Source organism: Buteo buteo, chromosome 5 (genome assembly GCF_964188355.1).
Source record: "Buteo buteo chromosome 5, bButBut1.hap1.1, whole genome shotgun sequence".
Classification (NCBI taxonomy): Eukaryota; Metazoa; Chordata; class Aves; order Accipitriformes; family Accipitridae; genus Buteo; species Buteo buteo.
The window spans coordinates 35,912,250-35,937,162 of NC_134175.1; the positions used below are offsets into that span (position 1 = coordinate 35,912,250).

Sequence of the window (24,913 nt, forward strand, 5' to 3'; positions counted from 1 at the left end):
GGGGACAGTGGGAGGTGGCAGCAGCTGTGCACAGGAGGGACATCTGGGCAGGGACCTGATGGGGTCCAGAGCCCTGTGAGGCCCCGGCGTGGGGGGGCACGTTGGGGGTGGCACACTGGGCACCCTCCTGCCAGGGATGGCTGGGACACCTCAGGGTGACAGGGCAGTGGGGATGTGAGGACCTGGCCCTGAGGAGGGCAGGCTGGGGGGTGAGGGGGCTGTGGCATCTCCAGGGCAGCCTGGAGGCTGGCGAGGTCCTGAGGACATGAAGCAGGAGGGATGGCAAGAGGTCCCCGCACTGCCTGGGGCTGGAGAAGGGTCGGCCGGCTTCAGGGGGAGAAGAGGTGAGGCAGAGCCAGGCCAGCTGGAGACCCTGCAGTAGTGCCAGGAGAAGGATCCTGAGGTGCTGTTTGGGCTGGCTGGCTGCGGGCTGGCTCCTGGGGTGGGAGGTGCAGGAGGGGCACAGGCTGCAAAGGGGACCCGGCGTGTCCTGCCCTTCCTCCCACTGCTGCCTGCGGGGACAGTGCCAGGCATCCCCCCTCCAGGAGCCCTGCCTGCCCTGCGGGGCGGTGGGCAGCCTCCGCACCCCCTCCGCTCCTCCTGCAGCCCAGTGTCCCACAAAGCGTGGCCCGTAGGGCACATCCCATCCCCTGCAGCCTGGCATCTCACGCGGCATCCAGCGCAGCACATCCCACCCCATGCAGCATGTCCTCCTCCGTGGCTGCAGCCTGTCCTCCGTGGCATGCCCCGTCCCGTCGCAGCCTGGCGTCCCACGCCGTGCACCCCACGCCGTGCACCCTGCACAGCGCGTTGCCTCCTGCTGCTGGCTGACCCAGCACCAAGGCACAGCCGGGTTTGTGGCACCCCAGATCTCTAGAGGGGGAGTCCTGCCTGCCCGCTCCGGGCCGGGTGGCTCCCGCCGGGCTGCTATACATAGGTAGGCCAGCCCTGCCCCGGCGAGGCGCTGAATGGAGCAGGCTCGGTCTTATCAACCCAGCATGTCATCAGAGGGTATTTTTGGGGACAGCAGCTGCAGGCATTTGTAACGTTCGGTCCCTGCGCGCTGACACCCGGGAGCGGAGCTGGGGGAAGCAGCAGGAGCTGGGTGCCAGCAGCGGGAGACACGGGGGAGAGGCGGCGGAGCGAGGTGCGTGTGTGGGGCAGGGGACTGAGCTGTGGGGCAGGGCCATTGGGGAAGGGGGTGGTTAGAGGGGGCAGCTGGGCGGCCGAGCCATCGGGGCTGTGCGTGTCTGCGGGCGCTGCTATGGGGTGGCCTGTGGGGCAGGGGAGCGCGTGGCCGGGGAGGGGGCTCTGAATGGATGCACCGTCGCAGGGGTAGGGGTCTGGGTGAAGCTGGCCCTGGTCCCTGCCGCTCCTTGGGGACCAGCCTCTCCCACTGTCCCCTCTGGCTCATTCAGGGAGTATTTTTATTTCTCTTCCCCCTGCCCGAGGGAGGCAGAGATGCCTCCGCCCCAGCCACGGTGCAGGCAGAGGCTGGGGTGCACTCGCTCAGGGGAGGCACGGAGCACCCTGCCCCGCTCCTGCCTGTGCCGGTGGGCACGGTTACCCGCAGCACTGGGGATGAAGGCAGTGCCCTCAGAAAGCAGGACCCGTCTCCCCAGCCTTCCCTCTGCCCCCTGAGGCTGATAATTTCCAGCCGTGGCTTTCAATACCCAAGGGCCAGATCCTGCCTGTGGGACCACACTCTGGAGGGGGACCTACTCCAGGGGCAGCCCCGCTTTGCCCCAGGGCATGGCCTTGCAGGGTGACCGCTGGGCGCAGGGGGGGGTCCCCTGCCCCTCTGAGCCCGGGGGGGGAGCACCCAGGTCCGGCCCGGTGCCTCCCACCCAAGACAGCCCCGTATCAGCACCTGCCTTCTGAGCCAGCCCAGATGCTGCAGGAATGCGGCTCTGCCACCACCCGATACTGCAGGAATGCCCCGCGGGTGGGGAAGGGGCAGACTGGGGCCCGTCCTGCCTCCACCATCCCCAGCACCCAGCAAGCAGCTGCCTGTGCTCCCCATCTAGGCGGGGGTCCCCCGCCCCCGGAGCTGGGGTCCCCTCTGCGACCCTGGGGCAGGCTGTGGGTGCCCAGGCCCCTTGGGGTGCAAAGAGCCGCCTTTTGTTCCCTCTTCTATTGCTGCTGGGCTGGGAAATGGGTGATTCAGGCTGAGACAGGAGGGTATCCAGTGGGGCTGGGGTGCTCAGAGCGAGGGTGGTGCTTCTGCAGCATGGGGTCCATCACTCTGGGCACGGGTCCCTCCTGGTGGTGCTCCACACCGGTCCCTTTGCTGAAGCCTGAGCCCCCACCCCGGTCTGTCTGTGCTTCCCCCCAGGCTGATGATCCCCACCGCTGCTCCAGCCAGCCGCCTGCCGTGACCCTGGGGAGGTGGTGATGGAGGGGTTCGGGGGAGCCCCCAGGTTCCTGGCCTACCCGCGTGCCTTCACGGTGCGAAGCGGCACTGACGCGGTCCTGAGCTGCCAGATCACAGGCGACCCCCGGCCGAGCATCCTCTGGGAGAAGGACAAGACCCCAATCGAGCCCTCGGGCCGCTTCCATGTGGAGGCCAAGGGGGACCTGTACAGCCTGCTGGTGTCCCGTGCCACCCCTCAGGACAGCGGGCTCTACGTCTGCAAGGCCAAGAACAGCGTTGGCGCGACCTACGCCGCTGCCACACTCCAGGTGGAGGCGGGGGAGCCCCAAGAGGAGGAGGGATGCTCGGGCGGTGAGGCGCCTGCCTTCCTCGTTGCCCCCTCATCCACACGGGTGTGCCGGGGGGAAGACGTGATGTTCACCTGCAGGGTGTCCGGGCAGCCCTGCCCGGTGCTGGAGTGGGAGAAGGATGGGCACAAGCTCTCTGACATCTTCGAGAGCAGCCACTTCGCCGTGGGGCAGGAGCCGGAGGACTGGCACTTCCTGAAGCTGTTCAGTGCCCGGCCCCCGGACGGGGGGGTGTACGTGTGCCGGGCACGCAGTGGCTCGCGGGAAGCCCTGGCTGCTGCCGTGCTCCTGGTCGAACCCCAGGTGCTGCCGGACGGGCTCCCCGATGGCTCTCCTGCTGATGGCCCCGAGCCACCGGCGGAGCGGCAGCAGCGGCGGCGGCGGCACGCAGCGGGACGTCGCGCGGGACCAGAGACCTGGGTGCCCAATGGTGTGGTGCCGGCCGGGGTGCCGAGGGCCAAGGCGTTCGCCGTGAGCGTGGGGAAGCACGCCAAGTTTCGCTGCTACGTTACCGGCAAGCCCAAGCCAGAGATCGTCTGGCAGAAGGACGGCGAGCCCCTCGCCCCTGGCCGCAGGCACCTCATCTACGAGGACCGGGAGGGCTACTTCATCCTCAAGGTGCTGTACTGCAAACCCCAGGACCAGGGGCTGTATGTCTGCACTGCGTCCAACACTGCCGGCCAGACCCTCAGTGCAGTGCAGCTCCAGGTGAAAGGTAGGAGCGTGCCCAAGAGCTGCCTGGGGCGGACGGGCGCTGGTGGGGTCCAGGGCAGGGGTACATACAGCATCCCCGGGCTCCCTCCTGCCCTGTGCATCTGGGGTCACCCCAGGCTTCTCCGGACAGAGCTGCGGGCTGGAAGCAGGGGATGCTGGGCTCCTCCGGGGAGCTGTGTCCCCCTCCGTGCCCCTCTCTCCTTGCAAACAGAGAGGTGGCCTCTCTGGAGGTCTGCGGGTGTCCAGCCACGAGCGGGGAGGGGCGACAGTGCCTTGGTGACAAATTCCCCTGGAAGTGCTGAGTGGTTTTGGCGGGCAGCCCCGCAGGGCACGGCTCCAAGCGTCTGCGCTGGTGGCAGCCCCATCCCGCAGAGCCGTCCTGCCAGCTGGGGACAGCCCGTGGCTGGGGTGACCCGGCACCTGGTGCATCCCCCGCCTGCACCCCGCCTCCCCTCTGCTGAGATGCCTGCCCCCGCCTGCTAGCATGCATGCTCCTGCGTCCCCCAAAACTCCCTGCTGAGATGCTGGGGGCATTGCTGGGTCTCCCCAGCCCAGGCCCTGGTTCTCTCCACTCTGGGGGATGTGCTTCCCGGGACAGCGCAGGTCGGAGAGGGGCAGAGAAGGGCCAAGGGCTCGGTGCTCTTTGCGAGCTGGGAACGCCCTGAGCGAAGGGCTGCTGGCGGATGCTGTGCCCTGCACACCCTCAGAGCCCATCTCTCCTGGCGGCAGAGCACCGGCTGCGGTTCCAGGTGCAGCTGACAGACGTGGAGGTGGCGGAGCGGGAGGACGCCGTGCTGGAGTGCCAGGTGCCGCTGGAGACCATCCCCACCGCCTGGTACCTGGAGGACAGGGAGCTGCAGCCCAGCCACAAGTATGTGATGGAGGAGCAAGGCGTGGTGCGGCGCCTGACCATCCGCGACGCCCGCACCGACGACGATGGCATCTACCTCTGCCAGATGAAGGACAAGGGGCGCAGCATCGCCGAGGTCTCCGTCCGAGGTGAGGGTCAGGTCTCTGGCGGCGTGGCTTCGCCTTCCTCTCCCCCTCCTTGCCAGGCTCGGCACTGCATCAGCCCCCTGCGTCAGTCTTCCCACCGTTTGGCCATGGTGCCTGCTGCTGCCCCTCCCCAACCTCATCCTCCTCCCCTCTTCCACCCCAGGGAGCCCACCCTGCTCCCCAGCATCCCTCCTTGGCCCTCATGCATCTCTTCCCACAGGGGTGATCGCGAAGCGGCTGCCGCGGAAGCTGGACGTGATGGAGGGGGAGAACGCGGTTTTCTGTGTGGAGACGCAGGAGGTGGTGGAGGGGACCTGCTGGAGCCGGGACGGGCTGCAGCTGCGAGAGTCACCCCACATCGTGCTGAAGAGCTTCGGCAGGACGCACCTCCTGGTGCTGGTGCACGTCACCCGCCAGGACGCGGGCATCATCTCCTTCGCTGTCGGGGAGTCACAGACGTCCTCTCAGCTGCGGGTCAAGTGTAAGCCCCAGGCTCAGAGGGGCCCCACATCCTCCATCCTGCCCATTCATGGGGGTGACACGGGGAGAGACGGGATGGGCACCCACTATGCTGGGGACGTGATGCTACGGTGGCTTTTTGGGGAGGGGGGCTTTTAGCAGGGCTCCAGGGCCCCAGCCTTGCTGGCACTCACAGATCCCTGTAAGCAGCACCATGCTACACGGGAGCAAGACCATCCTCTCCATCAGAGAGAGGATCCCCGGAGAAACACTCGGCCCTTCTGCCACCCCACCAGGAGCCTCACTGCCATCCCCAAGCAGGCAACACGGGCTGTGACTTGCAGGTGTGAAGCGTGACCCCCCGAGCGCGCCGGTGGCAGCCGAGATGAGCGTGGCGGAGAGCAACGCGGCCCTGCTGACCTGGTGCCCCGCGCCCGATGCCCACCTCCGCCCCCCCAGCCGCTACCTGCTGGAGCGGCGAGAGGCGGCGGGGGGCGAGTGGGTGCAGTGCCTCGCCACCGACCTGCCCGGCCGTGTGCGGGTGCCGGGCGACAGCGTGCCCCGCGAGGCCGACTACTGCTTCCGCATCTGCGCCGCCAACGAGCACGGCAGGAGCAGCCCCGTGGAGTTCCCCGGCTCCGTGCATCTCGGTGAGGGTGCTGAGCCGGGGACCCCCACCTGGAAGCCGGCTCTCCCCAGAGGCCAGCCAGGATGTCGTGCCACGGCACTGAGTCCGGCTGTGCTCCAGCCCCGGCAGCTCGCCTGGAGAGGGGTCTGCAGGATGCACGGGTGCGGGACGGTGAGGACGCGCGGTTCTCCCTGGAGCTGTCGGCGGCGGTGCACGGCACCTGGATCCTCAACGGGGCCAGGCTGGGTGAGGAGGAGGAGGAGGTGGGCGGCCAGTGCAGCGTGCAGCGCCATGGGACGGAGCACTCGCTGCTGATCCGGGGAGTGCGGCTGGCCGACAGCGGGGCCCAGGTCACCTTCGTGTCCGGTGGCGTGCGGGACTCGGCCACGCTGCACGTGGAAGGTGAGTGGGGTGCTCGCCCAGAGGTCCTGCTAGAAGAGCAGCAGGGGCTCTCATGCTGGGGGATGCTTCTCACCCCTCCACGATGTCTCTCAGCTCCTCAGGTCTGCATTGCCCCGGTGCCCGAGGCCGAGCGGCTCCGGGAGGTGCCGGAGGGGCTGCCTGTACTGCTGGAGTGCCAGGTGTCCCCCCCGGGTGCCTCTGTCTGCTGGCTGAAGGATGGCGAGGCCGTGCCCCCGGACGATGTTATTGCACTGCAGGCGGAGGGCTGCGTGCGGAGGCTGCTCCTCCGCTCGGCTGGTCCCTCGGACACCGGCGTGTACACCTGTGATGCTGGGGATGATGCTGTGAGCTTTGTGGTGACCGTGACCGGTGAGCTGGGGACTGTGTGCGGGAGTCTGGACAGTGCTCCTGACCCTCTTCTTGCCCCATTATGGGGCCGACAGCTGCTGTCGGTCGGGTGCCTGTACTGAGCCCCGCGTTATCCCTGGCAGAGGCACCGGTGAGGATCGTCAGCTCTAACGAGGAAGCCCCCCATGCCTACGCGGCCGGGCAGCGCGTGGAGCTGTGGTGCCAGCTGTCCCGCCCGGCGGCCCCGGTGCGCTGGTACAAGGACGGGGAGGAGGTGGAGGCGGGCGAGAACCTGGTGCTGGAGCAGGAGGGGCCGTGGCGCCGGCTGGTGCTGCCCTGTGCCCGGCCGCAGGACGCGGGGGAGTTCGTCTGCGATGCCGGAGGGGACTCCGTCTTCTACACCGTCACTGTGGCAGGTGGGCACGATGCAGGCGGGTTGGTGGGGCCACACCTTGGGGGGCTTGCTTGGGTGGTGCAGGGTGCCACAGCACGTGTCGCTGTCACTTGCTGCTCTGGGGTTGGGGATGCTCCTCAGAGATGCTCTTGTCAGGTCCTCGTCACAGCAGGTCGGGCAGGTGGGGTCTTTGCAGCAGCTCTGGTGCGCAAAACCATGCGGACTGACTGGCAAAGGGGACAGCTCACACTGCTGGTCTGAAATGCTTGGGTGCCCGAGGGCTGGCACCCAGCACCCCCACACCGGGTGTTTGCTGGAGCTCTCCCACGGTCAGTAAACAAGCCCTCCTCTGAGTTCCTAAAAATAGTGGGTACAAGTGCCCAGCACCTGGCGTGGGGTGACTCACGGTTGGATATCACTCTGAGGGCCGGTGTTAATTGCTGACCTGAAAATTAGCAGTTGCCTGGATACCGACGACTGGGTGGTGTTTGCTGGGTGCGAGCAGGGGATGGCATCCCATGGTGGCTGCCCCGGCCATGGAGCGGCTGCTGGCGTCTCCAGCCGGCAGAGGATAATGAAAGCTGAAAGCAAGTGAAAGACTTCCCCTTGCTGGCCCCGAAACCCACAATCCCGCAACCACAGGAAGGCGACCGGGGGCAGAGCTAAAGCCTGGTTAAAAGGTTCCGTGACCACAGCAGTAAAGCCTCTCCACGGTGTTAATACGTGGCAAAGGGCCAGAGTCGATGGCAGAGGATGTAGGAATGAAGATGGGATGAGTGCTAAGAGATGCTGGAAGAGACAGTGAAGTGGTGACTGCTGGGAGGGTGAAGAAGGGAGGGGGTTTTGTGTGACAAAGGCAAAATTGCCAGTGAGAAGGACAGGCAGTGTGGGCTTCGGGCAGAGACAGGAGGCGTCGTCCGCCCTGCAGGGGAGCGGGGCATGGAGAGCTCGGCTTCCCTAGGGTGGGAGGGGGGAACACCATCTGCTGAAGCTCAGCCTTTCGGCTGAGCAGCTTTGCATCACTTCGGCAGAAGGGTCTTAGAGACGCTGGCTCAGTTCGATCAGGATTTGGCCATCGGTGTCACCGGCAGGGCTGGGGGTGGGTGCTGGGAGGCTCAGGCTGGCACCTCTCTGGCACGAGTGCCGGACTGGCTGCTGCAGTCAGCGCTGGTGTGGCACGCCTGGGTTTCCCCGAGGCATCCCAGCTATCCCCCATGGACTGCTGCGGCACGGAGCCCTCCTGCCTCAAGCCCGGCCACCCCCGCATGCCTCTGGGTTTTCCGGCAGCTGCCGAACGCTGGGGCTCCCTCGGAGGCGGCGGTGGGGCTGGGGCCAGAGCGGTGCTGCCCGCCGAGGGCTGGCACATCGCCCCCTCCTCGCTTCAGTGCCATTCAACATCTCCAGCTGTACTTCAGCGATGTGATCGCTTTTAGCAGGCCCAGGGAGACAGGCAGCCGCCGAGCGTTTGATCAGGGAGCCGGGCGGATGCAGGCTCAGCGTGGTGCAGGTTGAATGCTGCAAACTGGCTCCGTGCCACTTTCGTGCGCTGCAGGGCTGCGGTGTGCTGCTGAGCCTGGGCATCGCGGCTGGAAACTGTCTGGGAAGTTTGCAGCCTGGACGCCCGGCACGGGGCAGCTGCGGGCCGTGAGAAGGGCAGGTTGCTGCTTGGCCTCCAGCGTGCTCTGGTGCCGGTTGTGCCCTGTGCCCGCCTGGAGCCGTAGGCTTGCTGAGCACCCATGGCAGAGTCCAGGCCAGCTACGGCCCGCTGCAATGTGCGTGGCCGGGCAGGCGGTGTTGGCTGCTGCAGGCAGGGGCCACATCCTGACCTTCTTCCAGGAGACAGGAGGGCTGGTCACCTATAGCTTGTACTGGGAGCCCCTCTGCCTTTAGAGATTCCATTCAAGTCTGGGGGAGATGTGAGCAGTGGCACACATTTCATAGGTAACTTATTAACGGTGGCATTTAGCGAGCACTGCAATCTGGCACGGGGTCCCGGGTCCCTGTGAGCTGGAGGGATGGGGTTGCTGGCTGCAAGCGAGCCGTTTGCCTGTGCCACAGTGTTGGTAAATGCCAAGGCTGAGCTGAGACAAAAGCACCAGCTGGAACCCGGTGGCCTCCGAAATCGGGAGACAGGCAGAGGGGTGGGCATCCTCTGGTAGGGCAGCCACAGGGGCTGGTGCTGGCACCACAGACAGCAATTAGCAGTGCTGGGGCTTGCTAACAAGGCACTTGCCTGCTCGCATCCCCCCTCCACATCGCTCAGCTCTGTCCCAGGGCAGAGCAGGGCAGGTACCATGGGAGCGAGGGGACAGCACCAATTTACAGCCAGCTGGAAGCCAGATGCTCCTCCTGGGTGCGATGGGTGAGGAGAAGAGGGAGCCCCAGCCAGGGCAGCCCAGCCGCTTGTGCTATGCGGGATGTGGATGAGGTGGTGCCTTCCAACCTTGAAGCCAACGAGCCGGTGAAGCCATCGCTCTATGCAGGGCTGTGACTGCCACCATCACCTACTCTGGTCTTTACATCCTGGCCGAGTCCTGTGTCTCTCCCGGCAGAGGCACCGGTGAGGATCGTCAGCTCTAACGAGGAAGCCCCCCATGCCTACGCGGCCGGGCAGCGCGTGGAGCTGTGGTGCCAGCTGTCCCGCCCGGTGGCCCCGGTGCGCTGGTACAAGGACGGGGAGGAGGTGGAGGCGGGCGAGAACCTGGTGCTGGAGCAGGAGGGGCCGTGGCGCCGGCTGGTACTGCCCTGTGCCCGGCCGCAGGACGCGGGGGAGTTCGTCTGCGATGCCGGAGGGGACTCCGTCTTCTACACCGTCACTGTGGCAGGTGGGTGCAACGCACAGCGACGGCCCTCTGCCCCTTCTCCCTCTGTCCTGGCTCCCTGCTCACGCTGCCGTTCCACAGGCAGCTGCAGCACCTCAGCTGCCCCTCGCCTCCTCGTGAGCAGCTCCTTGCCCGTGCCCCTGGGCTGGAGGGGGATGCGGGCAGGGGCAGGTCAGCTGCTCTGTCTCCTCCTGGAGCCCTGTGCCACGCTGCCTGCCCATGGGTTATGCCACCTCACACCCCAGCCCTGGTGCTCCCTCGCCTTTCGGCTACCAGCGCTGCAGGACTGGGATGATCCCGGCCGCAGCCCCAGGGCAGGTAGGATGGAGGCCAAGTGACACAGGGTCTTGGTCCTCTCAGCCCCGCAGGTCCGCATTGCCCCGGTGCCCAAAGCACAGCAGCTCCGGGAGGTGCTGGTGGGGCTGACTGTGCTGCTGGAGTGCCAGGTGTCCCCCCCAGATGCCCCTGTCCGCTGGCTGAAGGACGGCGAGGCCGTGGTCCCGACCGAGGTCCTGGCCATCCACTCAGAGGGATGCTCGCGGAGGCTGCACATCCCCGCAGCCGCGGCATCCGACTCGGGGATGTACACCTGCGATGCCGGGGACCATGCCGCCAGCTTCAGGGTGACCGTCAGCGGTGAGCTGCCCGGGGGTTGCCCGTCCTCATGTGGGGCTCACCTAGTACAGCAGCTGAGCCCCGCCATGTGTCCCCCGGCAGATGCACCGGTGAGGATCATCAGCTCTAACGAGGAAGCCCCCCATGCCTATGTAGTGGGGCAGCGCGTGAAGCTGTGGTGCCAGCTGTCCCACCCGGCGGCCCCGGTGCGCTGGTACAAGGACGGGGAGGAGGTGGAAGCGGGCGAGAGCCTGGTGCTGGAGCAGGAGGGGCCGTGGCGCCGGCTGGTGCTGCCCTGTGCCCAGCTGCAGGACACGGGGGAGTTCATCTGTGACGCCAGGGATGCGTCTGTCTCTTACCACGTCTCGGTGGCAGGTTGGTGGCACAGCAGGGATGCCCTTGGAAGGGCAGCGCTGCCCTGGCTCTGTGCCATGGTGTCCCCAGCCCTGCTCCCTGCCCTCAGCATCGCAGAGGAGGGAGTGTGGCTGCATCACCCTGGGGCTGGTGGGTGCCCCCCTCCAGCCATGCTGGGCTGGCACTGCGTGCCCGCCGCCCCTGCCCTCAAGCTGGTCCTGCCCCTTTGCCCTGGGGTGAGAGGCTGCAGCATCTGTGCAGCCCCACGGGGACGGGGATACAGGTGACTGTAAGTAGGGACAGCAGAGCCAGGAGCGGTGCAGAGCAGGTCTCACGCTCTTCCTCCACATCCCCGGCAGAGCCACCAGTGAGGATCCTGCACCCTCTGCAGCGCTCGCTGGAGCTGCCGGTGCAGGCACCAGGGCGCGTGGAGCTGCGGTGTGAGCTCTCTGTGCCAGAGGCTCCCGTGCGCTGGTTCAAGGACGGGCTGGAGGTGGACGAGAGCGACAACCTGCTGCTGCTGGCGGAGGGGGCCTGGCGCTGCCTCCTCATCCCCCGGAGCAGCGCAGAGGACACAGGCGAGTACATCTGCGAGAGCAAGGATGAGGCCGTCTCCTTTGACGTCAAGGTGTCAGGTCAGTGGGGACCCAGGAGCGGGGACACACTGACAGGGCTCTGGCCACGGGGTCTTTCCCAGCCTGGGCGAGGGGGACCGGCTCCTCTGTAGTGGCGGAGCCGGTGGGTTCCCACCCCCCAGGTGCCGGGCCACCCAGCGAGGGTGCTCGCCTGAGGCCGGCAGCAGAGGCGTCCCCGGGGCCGTGTTGTCCTCACGCTGCTTTGCATCACGGCCACACCGCCCTTGCAGAGCCGCCGGTGCGGATCCTGCAGCCCCGCAGACCTCTTCCTGTCGTGACGGTGTCCCCGGGGGAGACGGTGACGCTGGGCTGTGAGCTGTCCCGTGCCGATGCGCCTGTGCGCTGGGCCAAGGATGGTGTCAGGCTGGAGGCTGGGGGCAGCCTGGTCCTGGAGGAGGAGGGTGCCCACCGCCGCCTGCTCATCCCCGCGGCCCGAGCCGAGCACTCCGGAAAATACATCTGCGATGCCGCCGATGACACAGTGACCTTCACCGTCCAAGTGTTGGGTGAGCAAGAGGCCGGGGGAGAGCCTGGTGGGGGATACTGGATGCACGGACCCCAGAGACCCCAGCTCCGTTGGTGTCGGGTGCTGCAGACCCGCCGGTCAGGATCCTGGAGAGGGACGTCCTGCCGACCCGCCGGCATTGCTGGGCCATGGAGGACCTGGTGCTGGAGGTGCACCTCTCGCACGCCCACGGGGAGGTGAAGTGGTACAAGGACGGGGAGAAGCTGCAGGACACGGGGCGTGTGCGCCTGGAGGAGGATGGGGCGCGCCGCTCCCTCGTCATCCTGGGCGCCACGGGCAGGGACGCAGGGGAGTATCTCTGCGACACCGGCGACGACAGCATCGTCTTCTTCGTCACCGTGGAAGGTGAGCGGGAGGTCCCGGGGGGGACAGCCAGCAGGGCGAGGACCGAGGTGGGTCCCTGGCTGCTGCCAGGCTGGTGTGGGGCTGGGCTGGGTGGCAGTGGGCACAAGGAGGCTAGTGGGGAGCGGGCTGCACCCACGCAGGCGCTCTGTGGAAACCCCTGCGCTGCCTGGGTGCAGCCAGAGGAGGTCCAGGCAGATCTGGCCGTTGCAGCATCCAGCACAGGCTGCTGCTCATGTGGTGACAGCCTGTCTCTCCAGTCCCAGAGCCACCGGTGACCATCGTGGGCAGCACGGGCGCCGCGGAGCATCAATACTTGGTGGCCGGGGAGGACCTGGTGCTGGCTTATGAGCTCTCCCGTCCCGACGCCACTGTGCGCTGGCTCCGTGACGGCCAGGAGGTGCAGCCGGGTGAGCGGGTGCAGGTGGAGGCCCGTGGGGTGCTGCGGCAGCTCACCGTCCGTGGAGTGCAGCCCAGCGACTCGGGGTGCTACGTCTGCGACGCCGCCAGCGACCGCGTGGTGATGAATGTGGAGGTGTCGGGTGAGCTGGCAGGAGCCCAGTGCCCCAGGGACCCCCCAGCACGGTGGGATCGTGCCACAGCCCTGGGCGGGGGGAGGGGATGTCTCTGTGACCCCGCTGATGGCCAAGGCCAGGGTGGCAGCGTGGCAGCGGAGGTCGGGCCCCCTGTCCCCGACCCCGCAGGAGCCGTTGGTCAGCAAGGGACATGTCAGGGTCATGGTGAGATATGTCCCTCCCGCCTCCTCCAGCCAGGGGCTGGTTAAATTTAGCCTTGGCCGGCTCCCAGGCGCCGCTCCTCCTGCTTTGGCTGCCAAGGGCTGAGCTCAGCCTGGACCCTTATCAGCTGAAGATGGAGGGCTGGGGCAGGGTGGGAGAAGGCCTGGCACAGGCAGGTGTTCCAGCTCCCCAGCAAGGTGCTCGGTATGGGGGACGCACCAAAATTAAGGGCCCCAACCTGGCAGCTGAGCTGCCTGTGCAGGGAGGGATGCAGGAGCGACGGGCTCTGCCGCCATCCCTGACTTGGGCCCCTTTCCCGAGGGGACCCTGAGCTGCCAGGTGCCGCCAGCCGGCACACCTGCCCCGCCGGGACCCCAGGCTGGTCCCACTGGGACCCCCAGCTGGTCCCATTCTGACCCCCGGCCAACCGCACAGCCCTCCTGCCCCGTGGTGTCTCACTGTGGGCATTGCCACCTCTCCGCTCGCAGCGGTCCCGTCCCTGCGCTGCCCCGCACCACGGGGACACCCCTGAGCCCTGCCTTGTCTCCCGCGCCCCCCAGCCCAGCCCGTGCGCATCGTCAACAAGGAGGAAGCGCAGAGCCCGCTGGAGGTGCTGGAGGGGGACGGCGTGACGCTGGTGGCCCGGCTGTCCCCGGAGACGGCAGCCGTGCAGTGGCAGAAGGACGGACAGACGCTGCGCTCGGGCGGGCGGCTGCTGGTGTGCAGCGAGGGCCCCGTGCGCAGCCTCACCATCAAGCAAGCGGAGCTGGGTGACGGCGGCATCTTCCTCTGCGATGCTGGTGACGATGAGGTGCATTTCACGCTGCACGTGAAAGGTGAGCCTGGAGGTGTCCCTCACCCGTGCCGGGGGACAGGAGCTGTCCCCTGCCCCGCGCTGGGATGCTTCATGCCCCCATCCCACGCCGGTGCCACCGGAGGGGACACGGCTGAGCCCGGTTCTTCCCCGGCACAGAGGCGCCCGTGCTGTTCGTGAACAAACAGGAGGAGCTGGAGAAGCTGCTGGTGCTGGAGGGCGGCAGCGCCGTGCTGTCCGCCGTCGCCTCCACGGAGCGAGCCGATGTCACCTGGCTGGGCCCGCGGCAGGCGGCGGTGGCCGGCGAGCGCTGCGAGCTGCGGCGGGACGGCCGCGTGCACAGCCTCGTCCTCTGCAACGTGGCCAAGGAGGACGCCGGCGTCTACACCTGCCTCTCCCCCCACGACCAGATGCGGTTCGACGTGAGCGTCCGAGGTGGGCGGCGGGGGGGGCAGTGGGGGTGCCTGGGACCTTCCCCCCCCCGTGGCGGCAGCGGGTGCCGACACAGGGGGGTTTGGCCACGCAGAGCTGCGGGTGAAGTTCCTGCGCGGGCTGTCGGACGTGCGTGCGCGGCAGGGCGAGCGGGCGGTGCTGTGGTGCGAGCTCTGCAAGGCGCGGGGCGATGTGGTGTGGCGGAAGGACGGGCGGGTGCTGGTGCCCGGCCCCCGCCTGCAGATGACGGCGGAGGGGCGAGAGCGCTCGCTGGTGCTGAGCCGCGTGGAGCCTGAGGACGCCGGCGAGTACTGCTGCGAGTCCAACGACGACAAGACGCTGGCGATGCTGACGGTGAAGGGTGAGCTGTGCCCGAGGCTCGGCCACCTCCCCGGGGACCCCTGTGCCACAAGGGCGGTGGGGAAGCTGGGCATGGCGGTGGCGGGGGGGGGGTGCGGGGACGCCCGGCGGCTCTGCGGGACGGGAGGTCCCCAGCGCTGTGCCCTGATGCCCCGGTTGTAGTCCCCAGGGTGGTGGAGATCATCACGGAGCTGCAGAGCCTGACGGTGCTGGAGGGGGAGGATGCCACCTTCAAGTGCCTGGTGTCCCCCGAGGATGTGGCCGTGACCTGGCAGCTGAATGGCCAGCCCGTGGTCCCTGGCAAGCGGCTGCTGGTGACAAGGAGCGGGCTGTGCCACAGCCTTACCCTCCAGCAGTGCCAGCTGGGCGACGCGGGCACCGTGACGGCCAACGCCGAGGGGCTGGTGAGCACGGCCCGGCTGAGCGTGCAAGGTGAGGGGGAAGGAGCCGGCCGGGGCACAGCCCAGGGCACAGCCCTGGGGCCGGCCGCTGACCCGGCACCCGGGCCGTGCAGAGGCGCAGGTGCTGTTCGTGCGGAAGCTGCGGGACGTGGTGGCGGAGGAGCAGGGGGACGTGTGCCTGGAGGTGGAGGTGAGCCACGAGGCCGCCGAGGTGCAGTGGCTGAAGCAGGGCGTCCTCCTCCAGCCGGGCAGCAAGTACCAGCTGCAGGAGTCGGGGTGCCGGCGCACCCTCACCATCCACTGCCTCGGCCCCGGCGACCGCGGCACCTACCGCTGCGAGAGCCTGCACGACCGCACTCAGGCCAAACTCTGTGTGGAGCGTGAGTACCGTGCTGGGGACGGGAACGGGGATGGGAAGGGATGGGGATGGGCATGGGGACGGGGACGGGGAGGGCACCTGCCTGCTGCAACTGTGCTGCAGGCTGGAGGAGGGAGCGTGGGCAGAGCTGGTACTCGGCTGGAAGGGGTGGTCGAGCAGAGGGGTGAGCGTGGGGGTCAGGGATGGGCAGGGGTGGGAGCCTGGTAAAAAAGGCTGGATTTAGGGGATCACTCCAGCAAGCACAGACTGGGGAGCCGGGGGCTGTGAGGTGGAGCAGGCACCCACTCGCGGATGTGGGTCCCTTGCAGCCCGGAAGGTGTCGATCCGGACACCGCTGGCAGATGTGGAGACCTTTGAGAAGGAGACGGCCACCTTCCACCTGGAGCTGTCTCACCCCGGCGTGCCCGGGGTCTGGACACGGGATGGCATCCGGGTGAAGCCCAGCAGCACATGCCGGATCAGCGCCACGGGCTGCGGGCACAGCCTGACGCTGGAGGGGCTGACGCTGGAGGACTCAGGCACCGTCACCTTCACCGCTGACAACCTGCGCTGCAGTGCCCGCCTGCTTGTGCGGGGTACGGTCACCAGGCCAGGCTCGGGGAGGGTACATGGCACCAGTGCTGCCTGTCCTGCAGTCATTCTGTCCCAGGGGAGATGCCAGGGCTCAGCTGGGCCACTCCAGGCATGAGCTGGCAAGTGCCCCCTGTCCCCTGGGAGGAGATGTGAGCTGAGCAGTGGGGAGCCCCCGGCCAGGGTCTGGGTGCAGAACCAGCTGGGACACCAGCAATGAGTGCTTGCCCATGGTGGTGCCCCGGGAACTGCCACCCTTGCCCCATGCTGAGATGCCCTGGGCACAGCTCCCCATCATCGCAGCCCCAAGCCCACGTCTTTCCCCTATCAAACCTTCCTGCCCTCTGTCCTCCCCCCTCAGAGCCTCCAGTCACTATGGTGAGGGTCCCACGGGACCTGGGGGTTCCGGAGACGGGGGTCGCCACCTTTGAGTGCGAGCTGTCTCGCCCCAGTGCGGAGGTGAAGTGGTTCAAGGTGAGGGTTCGCCCCAATTGCCTCCAGCAGCGCCCATCCGCATCCTCCTCCCCGTTTCACCCCCTCGGCCGCTGCCATCCCTGCTGGGGCTGCAGGCAGCGGAACGGGGGGCAAAGCAGTGGGGTGCTGCCTGCTTGCACCCCTGAGCGTGCTCTCCCCGGGCAGGACGGGCAGGAGCTGCGGCCGGGGCCCAACTGCCGCATCTACTCCGCGGGTCGGCGCCGCGTCCTGCAGCTGAGCCGCTGCGAGCTGGCCGACGCCGGCATCTACGCCTGTGACGCGGGCGACTGCCGGGCCTCCGCCACGCTGCACGTCCAGGGTACAGCCACCCAGCTCCCGGGGGCACGCGTACCCCCGAACCCTGTGCCACCCGCTCCCCCTCGCCCTTGGCCGCCCTGGCACCCTGCCCCTCGTCCACAGAGCGCCAGGTCCGCATCGTGCAGGACCTGCAGGATGCCCAGGTGCGGGAGGGTGACAACGCCGTCTTCACCTGTGAGGCATCGCACGGGGACGTGAAGGGCGAGTGGTTCCGGGACGGGGAGAAAATCAAGGTCTCCGGCACGGTGAAGATACGGCAAGAAGGTGGGGGTGCAGGCAGCCCCACACCTGGTTTGGGGCTGGGAGGGGGCAAATTCAAGCAAAGGGGAGTTTGTGTGGACAAAGGGGGGGGGGGTCTCTGCCCCCTGCCTGCCATGGGTGCCCATCACCACCCCCTTGAGCCTGCCTCTCCCTCCCCAGGGACCCGGCATTTCTTGCTGCTCTGCGGCGTGCGCCCTGAGGACGCGGGACTCATTCGCTTCGCAGCTGGGATGGCTGTCTCAGAGGCCAGCCTGCGGGTGGAAGGTACTGGCACGGGGTGCGAGAGCTGGCTGGGCTCCGGCACCAGGGCTGGGGTGCACCAGGGTCAGCTTGTGGGGTCCCCACGGAGCCTGCTCACCCCACGATGCTGACGGCTCCCCCCTGCCCGCCAGCGCTGCCCATCCGGATCGTGAAGCCGCTGCGGGACAAGACAGTGCTGGCGCGACACAAGGCGACACTGGAGTGCACCGTGTCCCACGCCCGAGGCCGGGTACGCTGGCTCCGCGGGGACACCGAGATCTTTGCCGGTGACAAGTACGAGATCTGCAATCTGGACTGTTACCGCACGCTCATCATCCACCGCGTGGGCCCCGAGGACGAGGACTCATACACCTGTGATGCCTTCGATGACCGCTCCACTGCCCGGCTCCTCGTGGAGGGTGAGAGGGCACCCCAAGGGGCACCACTGGGGGCTGGTGGTGGCACCATGCCTCGCAGCAGAGGGACACCAGGGTCCCTGTCCCCACGCCCCACTGCTTGCAAGGGTCTGAGTGCTGGGGTGAGGGGAGCAGGCTGGATATGGGACCAGGGGTCGGTGCCCACCTTGTCTGGGACACCCCTTTCGGGTGCCCCACGCAGGTCCGGGGATGCTGCAGCTCTCCCTGACTCCCATTGTCCCCACAGGGAGCTAGAAGCCAGGATGCGGCACTCAGGGGCTGCACACAGACAGACGGACACCACTGCTGGGAGATGGGGTCATACTTCCCCCCGGAACATATGGACACACAGACACCATCCCCAGCCTGCTCTGCCCTCAGGGCTCTGCATTAAACATTTTTTTCTGACATGGCTTCTTCCACCCCAGCGAGCTAGGGTCCCGTTAGGAGAAGGGGCGGTGGCACCCCTCTGCATCCTGCCCAGCATCCCTGGGGAGCCCAGCCCTCAGGACCCCCCCTTTGCCCCTGCCCCCGGCGCAGCCCCCGGCCCCACACACCAGGCTCCGAAAGGCTCTTTACTGTGCGGCCGTGGCCTCAGCAGCATTTGGCACATTTACAAAAGAGACTGAAAAGGGGGACGGCGGCGTGGCGCTGCGGGGACGGGGGCGCCTGGCAGAAACATGCAGTTCCTGGGGCAGCGGGGCCAGCCGGTCTGGGCTGGAGGGGGCTCCCAAAGCAGGAGGGGCACCCCGGTCCAGTCTCGCCACCACCCTGCCTGCCTGGCCGTGGGGAAGTCCTGGCTCACTCCGTAATAAATTAATACAAATCACAGCAAGAGAAATATATACAAGGCGGGAGCCTCTGCCCGCAGCGGCGCTCTGGGCAGGGGCTCCCGCCCTGCCATGCCCCAGCCGGAGGCTCAGCCCGACCCCAGGGCCACCCCCCGGCCACTATAAAATCCAGTCGCCAGCAAAACAGCGACGGCCTCTGCAGGGGTCCCCGCGTCCCTGAGGCAGCCCAGCCTCTGCCCAAAGGCTGGATCCAGTGTCCTGTCTCCCATCAAAACATTTTGGAGGGGGATGCATGCGGTGCACCCCACCAGCGCAGCTCCTGCTGGACAGGCACCACTTGCCAGCATCACCCCGGGGACCACCTGGCCCTGGCAGCCTCTGCCCCAGGACCATCCTGGTCCAGCTCGGGAAAAGGAGAGGGGGGAGGCGAGCTGCTCTGGGGGACAGGGAGGGTGGCTAGGGCAGGGGGACCTTCTGAGGAGGCAGGTTTTGGGAAGCGCTGCCTGGGAGCTGCTCTTGGGGCCAGGGTGGGATGGGGCACACATGCTCGGGGGAGTCCCTGGGGGGCAAGGGCTGTGGGACCTGCTCTTTGAGGAAGGGACGTAGGGCACAGGCACTTGGGGAGTTGCTGGGGGGTGCAACGGGGTGGGGGCAGGCGTGGGGAGCTGCTCTCGGGGAAGGGGGGCTCAAATATGGGGAGGGCAATGTTGGGATGCAGGATGAGCATGCCCGGGCCGTGGGGAAACACGCAGCAGCGGGGGCTCAGGGAACCCTCGCCCCAGCAGAGCCGCTCGCACCGCACGTCCACGGGTGCTGGTGTCACTGGTCCTTGGGCTGAGTCCCTGCCGGAGGGCTCCCTCAGCACCTCCAGGCCCCGCGGGCAGCCAGGGCTTGCCCAGCCAAGTCCCATGCGTCCCCAGGAAGGGTCTCCATCTGCAGCCCCAAGCTGCACGTGGCCACCCGGGGCCGAGGGCACAGCCCCACCTGTCCCAGAGGGTCTGCCGGAGCAGGCTGGGGTGCTGGTGTCGCTCGAGGTCACTGGGTTGGCTTATACCCTCACGGCAGGGCCAGAGCCCGTGGTGAGGGGCACGGTGGAGCTGCAGTCATAGTCCAGGTCCACCACGGCGTGGGAGCTGGTGATGAGGCTGTTCAGGGACGGCCCCGTCTGCCGCTCTCGGAAACTCTGGATGTAGCTCTGCTCGAGAGAGGGGGGTGGACAGAAAGTGAGGGGGGCTCTGGTCCTGGCCCACTCCATCCCACCCGACCCCACCCTAAGCTCTGCAGCAGCCCCCCAGACCCAGCCCTGTGCAATCCCACCCACCCCAGCACTTGGGCCCTCCAGGGGCTGGCCGCAGCAGGGTGCACAGCTCCGTGCCTTCCCTGGGCACACGCTTCACACCTTGCCCGACACCTGTTTCTACTGCGGCCGCAGCGCTTTTGGCCACCAGTTTACATTTGCTTGCAAAGGCTGACGTGCTCCATGGTGGGCACATCCCAGCCCCTCCTGAGCTGCCCCATCCCCGGGGTGCCCCAGCCTCGCCCGTCGAGGAGCTCGGATGCTGGCTGGCCCCCGGGCACCTCTCCCCTCTCTGCCCCAAGCCCACCTACATGGAGAAGGAAGGGCCGCGGAGGCCGGGGGAGATCTCTACCCTGGGTGCGGGACTCACGGGGGAGAGCACGTCCCCATCGAAGCGGCGCACAGGGTTGGGCTTGCGGCGGTAGGCGGGCTCGGGCGGGTGGGCTTTGTGCTGGTGGGGCGGCGGGTGGTGGGGTCTCCGCTTCTTCTTCTTCTCCTTTCGGTCCTCCCGCTGCTTGATGCGCATCAGCTGCACGCGGCGCTGCTGCCGGCTGATGATCACTGTGGGGCAGATGGGTCTGTGAGCGCTGGGGAGCACACCCAAACCAGTCCCGGACCCAAACCAGCCCCAGCTTTTTGCACCCAGGCCTCCCTTTGAGTGCTGTGCCCCCGTAGAGTCCCAAACCCCTTATTTGTGCGTGCAAACCAGGTGCCGGGAACCTCCACCCCAGTCCCCAGGCCCCCCAGCTCCTGCACCCACCCTGGGCCACGTCCATCGCCCCCAGCCCCCACACACCTTCTGTGTGGGAGTAGCCCTCGGCCGTGACCTTCCACTGGACCAGGACGCCCAGCACGGTGAGGAGTGGCCAGACGCCCAGGATGACCCAGCTGTACCAGCACACGGGGCGAGCAGGGGCCACCTTGATGCGCTCGTAGATGTACTGCACCAGGAGGAAGAGCTCGATGAAGTAGTCGACGGTGACGGTCATGATGGCGCTGCCGAAGACGGCGGTGGAGAGGGTGGTGAAGAAGCGCTGCCACTGCAGGGTGAGGACGGCGAAGAGCATCCCCACACCCAGGAGGAGCGCGATGGGGATCCACACCGTCGGTGGGTGGTAGAACTGCTCCATCACCACCAGCGTGGCCACCGCCAGCAGCAGCCCCAGGAGCAGCCCCACCATGAAGAGGCCGACGCTGCGCACCAGCATGGTGACCAGGCCGCACAGGACCCCGATGCCCAGCCCGATGCCCACCGAGGCCTCCACGCTCAGCTGCGTGTCCAGCACCCGCTCCTTGTAGCACAGCATGAAAATGATGATGGAGCCGAACATCAGCCCCGTCAGGAACATGACGGCCTTGAAGCAGCGGTAGCCTGTGGAGAGACCACCACAGTCAGGGGGTGGATGGCCAGCATCCCCCCAGCTCCCCCCTGCCCTTCTCCCCACTTGCCCCGCCAGCCACCGGGCTGGCCTGGCTCACCGAAGAAGCAGTAGATGATGCCGAAGAGGCAGCACATGGCACACACCACCGAGGGCACCACCTGGTAGCGACGCTCGATTTCCTGCTGGCAGCTGTGCCCCCACTCCTGGCCCGGCTCGTGCGGCAGCAGCTTGAACCGCAGCGTCTGCACAGTTGCAGTCATGGCTCTGGGGACTCCCGGCAGAGGCCTCAAAATCTCCGCTCCTGCCCCATGGCTTGCCGGCAAAACTGCGCTCCGGCACCCGCCCCAGCTGGTGAGAGAAAGAGAAGGGAGATGGAGGCACCGCCGGCACGTGTCCGACGGCGATGCCCACCACTCGGCACCCAGCCACCAGAAAACCCACTCCAGCCCCTCGCTATCTGGGTGGGAAGGAAGGGAACGAGGGAACAGCCTCATCTGCGGGGGCTGCGGGGGCGCAGACCATCACCCAACGGGTGACTGCAAGGATGCACCATCCCCAGGGAGGCCGCCCGCACCCCCGGGGAGCTTCACTGCCGGGATGCGGTGCTTTACAATTTGTCTGTGGCTTCAATTTCCTGCCCCTGGCTCTCCGGCACCCTTTTCCTGCTCAATTAAAGGGAGACTTCCACTACCTGGTATTTTCTGCCTGTGAAGTAATTATGCTCGGTAATTAAGTCACCCCTCAGTCTTCTATTTTTATAGGCTAAACAGATTGAGCTCTTAAAGCTTGTACTCCAAGGCATTTTCTCCAATCCTCTAATCATATTTCTGGCTATTTTTCATCCCTGCTCCAGCTCCCAGTGTCCTTGTAAAAACAAAGCAGGCCCCCACACTGGATCCAGCCTTCCCATGCTGACCCACGGGGCTGGAGGGGGACTGGCCCTGGCTGGTGCTGCCCCTTACCCGAGGGCTCACCCATAATGCCGTGGCCATGCCCGGACACCGAGCAGGCGGTTGCCGGGCCCCCCGCAGCGCCTACGCAGACGGAGGGGTCATAATCCCCCGCAAAGACTGATCCAGCTCCAGCTTAAACCTAATTAGAGTGGCCGTCTGCCTGCTCCCACCTGGAGCCAGTTCCAGCATCCCTTTGCTCCCCTGGTCCCTTTCCAGGCTCGGTTGGTTTAGGATGGGTTTATTGTCACCAGTTGTCCCCGGGCCAGCGCCAGTCCTTCCAAGTGCCACGTTAAAGCAGACGGCTCAGGGTGGCTCACAAAACCAGTGCGCCGAGAAGGGGCAGGGAAGGGGGCAGAGGCTGCAGTCATGGCTCCCCACTGCTCGGCACCTCGCCGCTGCCCAGGCCGGGCTCCACCGGCATCTCTTCCCCCGCCATGCCACCGGCCTCCTCCCTCCCTCCGGCTGGGGAAGGAAACACCAGCCAGGGCAAATCCCCCCGGGGAAGCCGAGCAGGGTTGCCTAATCCTGGGGAAGCAGACGGGCAGGGAGCGGGCAGCCCAGCACTGGGCCCCTGCCCACCCTGCCTGAGCCCCCGGGAGGGATGCTAAGCAGGATTGGACTTTAACCGCAGAGCCCAGGAGCGACGCGCCGGCCCTGGCTGCCCCGGCGGGGACGGGCGATGCCGCGCGGGGTGAAAGCAGGGCTCTGCTGGCCGGCGGTGCCCGGGGGGCTGGGGCTGGGGCACGGCACGGCCGGCTGGCCGGCGCGGGCATGGGATGGCGTGGCATGGCATGGCACGGCGTGGTATGGTAAGGCACTGTGTGGCGTGGCATGGCTCGGCACGGCGTGGCATGGCTCGGCACGGCCGGCAAAGCGGAGGGAGGGCAGCGAGGTGCTGCTCTCTGCCCCGCAGCCCACGCCAGGCCCGCGCCAGGCCGGCGGGGAAGGGTCGCCTGGGAAAACCCGTCTCCGGCAGGGTTGCGGGCAGGGTTGCGGGCAGGGTTGCAGGCAGCCTCGCAGGCAGCTCCCGGCGCCCATTGGCGCGGGCACTGTTGCTAGGGGAGCCCAGCGCCTGCTCATTGGCGCCGGCACTCACCCACCTGCTGCCGCCCTCCCCGCAGCCCCGGGCTCCCCGCCGCGGCCTGCCCCGGGCCCCCCGCCCTCCCCTCCCTGTCCCGGAGGGCACGGCGTGGCGGGGGCCCCGGAGCAGCGCTCGAGGGAGGGTCGCGGCCCCGCCGCGGTGCTTCCCCAGTCCCCCCGGCTCCCGCCGCCCCCCCGGCCGTTCCCGCTGCGCCCCCCCCCCCCCCCCGGCCGGGCTGCCGGGGCCCCGGGCCGGCGGGGCGGGCGCGGCGTTGCTAAGCGACGGCCGCAAGGGCCGCCGGGGCGCGGGGCCGCTCCGCCCCTCTCTTTGTTCGGGGCGGGGGTCCCGGGGGCGCTCCGCCGGGCCCGGCGCGCGCCCATCCCGGGCCCCGCGCGCTCTCTCCCCGGGCCGGGGGCCGGGAGCCCCGGTGCCCGAGCCCCTTCCCCCGAGGGGCCCGGCGCGCCCCCCCTCCCCCGCCCGCCGGACCCCCACGTGCCGCCCCCACCCCCTGCGGCCCCGCCCCGCCCCGCCCGCTCCCACCTGCGCTCCCGGCCCCGCAGCGGCGGCGGCCCCGCGGCGCCCGGCGCTCCCGGCCCCGGCCCCGGCCCCCGCGCATGCTGGCGGCGCGGCCCGCCGCGCGGTGCTGAGCGGACAGCTCCGCCTGACGTCACCGCGCCGCGTCACGGCGCCGGCCAGGGGAGGGGGCGGGGCCTCTCCGGGAGACGGGGGCGGGGCTTTGGCGGGGGAGGGGCGCGGGGCGGGGCGAGGGGGCGGGGCGCCCGCGCGTGCGGCGGGCCGCGCGCCGGCACGTGCGCGGCGGGGCGCGCCGGGCCCGCGGGCTGGTCGCCGGGCTGGGGCGCGCGCCGGGGCGGGGCGGGGCGGGGCGGGGCGGGGTGCACGTGCGCGGCGGGGCGCGCCGGGGCGGGGCGGGGTGTCGCGCGCGAGGCCGCCTGTGCCGCGTGGCGCGCAGCGGCCGCGAGGGCTGCGGGGCCGTGGGCAGGGCGCGCCGGGGACGGAGCGGTACGGCGTGCCGGGGCGGGGGCGGGCGGGAGGGGCGTGGGTGCGAGGGCCGCGGGAGGAGAGCCTCGCGTCAGGCGCGCGCAGGGCCGTGCCGGGCCGTGCAGCCTGCGAGGGGTCTGCGCCAGGGCCACGGGGACTGCAGCGCCCGAGTTCGGAGGGGGCACCTGTAGAGGCTGCCCACCCGTGCCCCTGCGAGCGGCCGGGAGGTGCAGGCGCGGCAGGTAGGTGTGAGGACATGGAGCTCTGCGGCAGCAGAGCTCCCTGGAGCTGGCACCTGCCGGCTGCGGCGCCCAGAGACCCCCGGGAAATGCTGGCAGGGAGAAGTGTCTTGGCAGCAGCGGCCGTTCCCCTGGCAGCCCCTTCCCAGCCCCACGCCAGCGCCGGGGGAGACAAAGGCGGGAGCTGCAGCTGGTGGGGGGCTGCAAAGGGGCTGCCGGAGGAACGGCGCCGCTGCCCACCGGCTGCTTCCCCCGCGGGATCTGGGGCCGGGCACGGGGGCCCTGGGCTCAGGCACTGCCCAGGAGAGCCCTGGGGAAGTGTTTGCTCTGCCCACAGCTTCGTCTCCATGCAGTTTTCCTGAGCTCGGGCTCTCACGTCTGAAAACTTCGGTGCTTTCTCCGATCTGCATCTGTATCTAAACACAAGCTCAGATCAACAGGGCCATTTCAGAATGAAACCTTTCTTATCACTCATGTAAAATTATCTGGGTTTGTATAAGGTGACCAATATTAAATATTCCAACCTGTAAAGGAAATCAAATATGCCTATTTTTAACATGTTTCTCTGTGTACAGAAAACAGGCGACTTCAGTTGTTTATGATCATGCCTGCTTTTTGGCCTTCGTCCATGGAAAATCTCTGCTCATTTCTTACTTCTGCATCTTTTCCCTTCTGGCATCTCCTCGTCCCATCGCATTCCCTCGGTTTCTACTTTTTATATGTTCTTCATTAAACTGCTGTCCACGTGACCGCCTTTGCCTATTGCTTGTCTTGGCCTATTCAGGAGAAAAAGGCCTATGAAAATGAGCCGAG

The 24,913-nt window shown here is 67.9% G+C and overlaps 2 protein-coding genes across 2 annotated transcripts; one reads left to right on the forward strand and one right to left on the reverse strand.

Annotated features, from left to right (window-relative positions):
* The first annotated feature begins 1,056 nt into the window (after positions 1-1,056).
* On the forward strand, positions 1,057-17,739 carry OBSL1 (obscurin like cytoskeletal adaptor 1). Its single transcript, XM_075028601.1, has 27 exons — positions 1,057-1,147; positions 2,336-3,436; positions 4,165-4,434; positions 4,652-4,912; positions 5,235-5,540; positions 5,639-5,920; positions 6,014-6,289; positions 6,412-6,684; positions 9,215-9,487; positions 9,845-10,120; positions 10,202-10,474; positions 10,813-11,088; positions 11,319-11,594; positions 11,684-11,959; positions 12,217-12,498; positions 13,254-13,529; positions 13,667-13,942; positions 14,034-14,300; positions 14,462-14,731; positions 14,814-15,080; positions 15,388-15,654; positions 16,011-16,123; positions 16,289-16,442; positions 16,544-16,705; positions 16,862-16,966; positions 17,095-17,361; positions 17,606-17,739. The coding sequence occupies exons 2-27, from the start codon at positions 2,395-2,397 to the stop codon at positions 17,611-17,613; spliced, it is 7,074 nt and encodes a 2,357-aa protein (XP_074884702.1). The 5' UTR covers positions 1,057-1,147; positions 2,336-2,394; the 3' UTR covers positions 17,614-17,739.
* Positions 17,740-18,478: 739 nt separating this feature from the next.
* Positions 18,479-23,516, reverse strand: TMEM198 (transmembrane protein 198). Its single transcript, XM_075028603.1, has 5 exons — positions 23,403-23,516; positions 20,926-21,176; positions 20,243-20,818; positions 19,817-20,007; positions 18,479-19,344 (listed from the first exon to the last, which is right to left on the reverse strand). Exons 2-5 carry the CDS (start codon positions 21,086-21,088, stop codon positions 19,198-19,200), a joined length of 1,077 nt encoding a protein of 358 aa, XP_074884704.1. The 5' UTR covers positions 21,089-21,176; positions 23,403-23,516; the 3' UTR covers positions 18,479-19,197.
* Between the last annotated feature and the right edge of the window lie 1,397 nt (positions 23,517-24,913).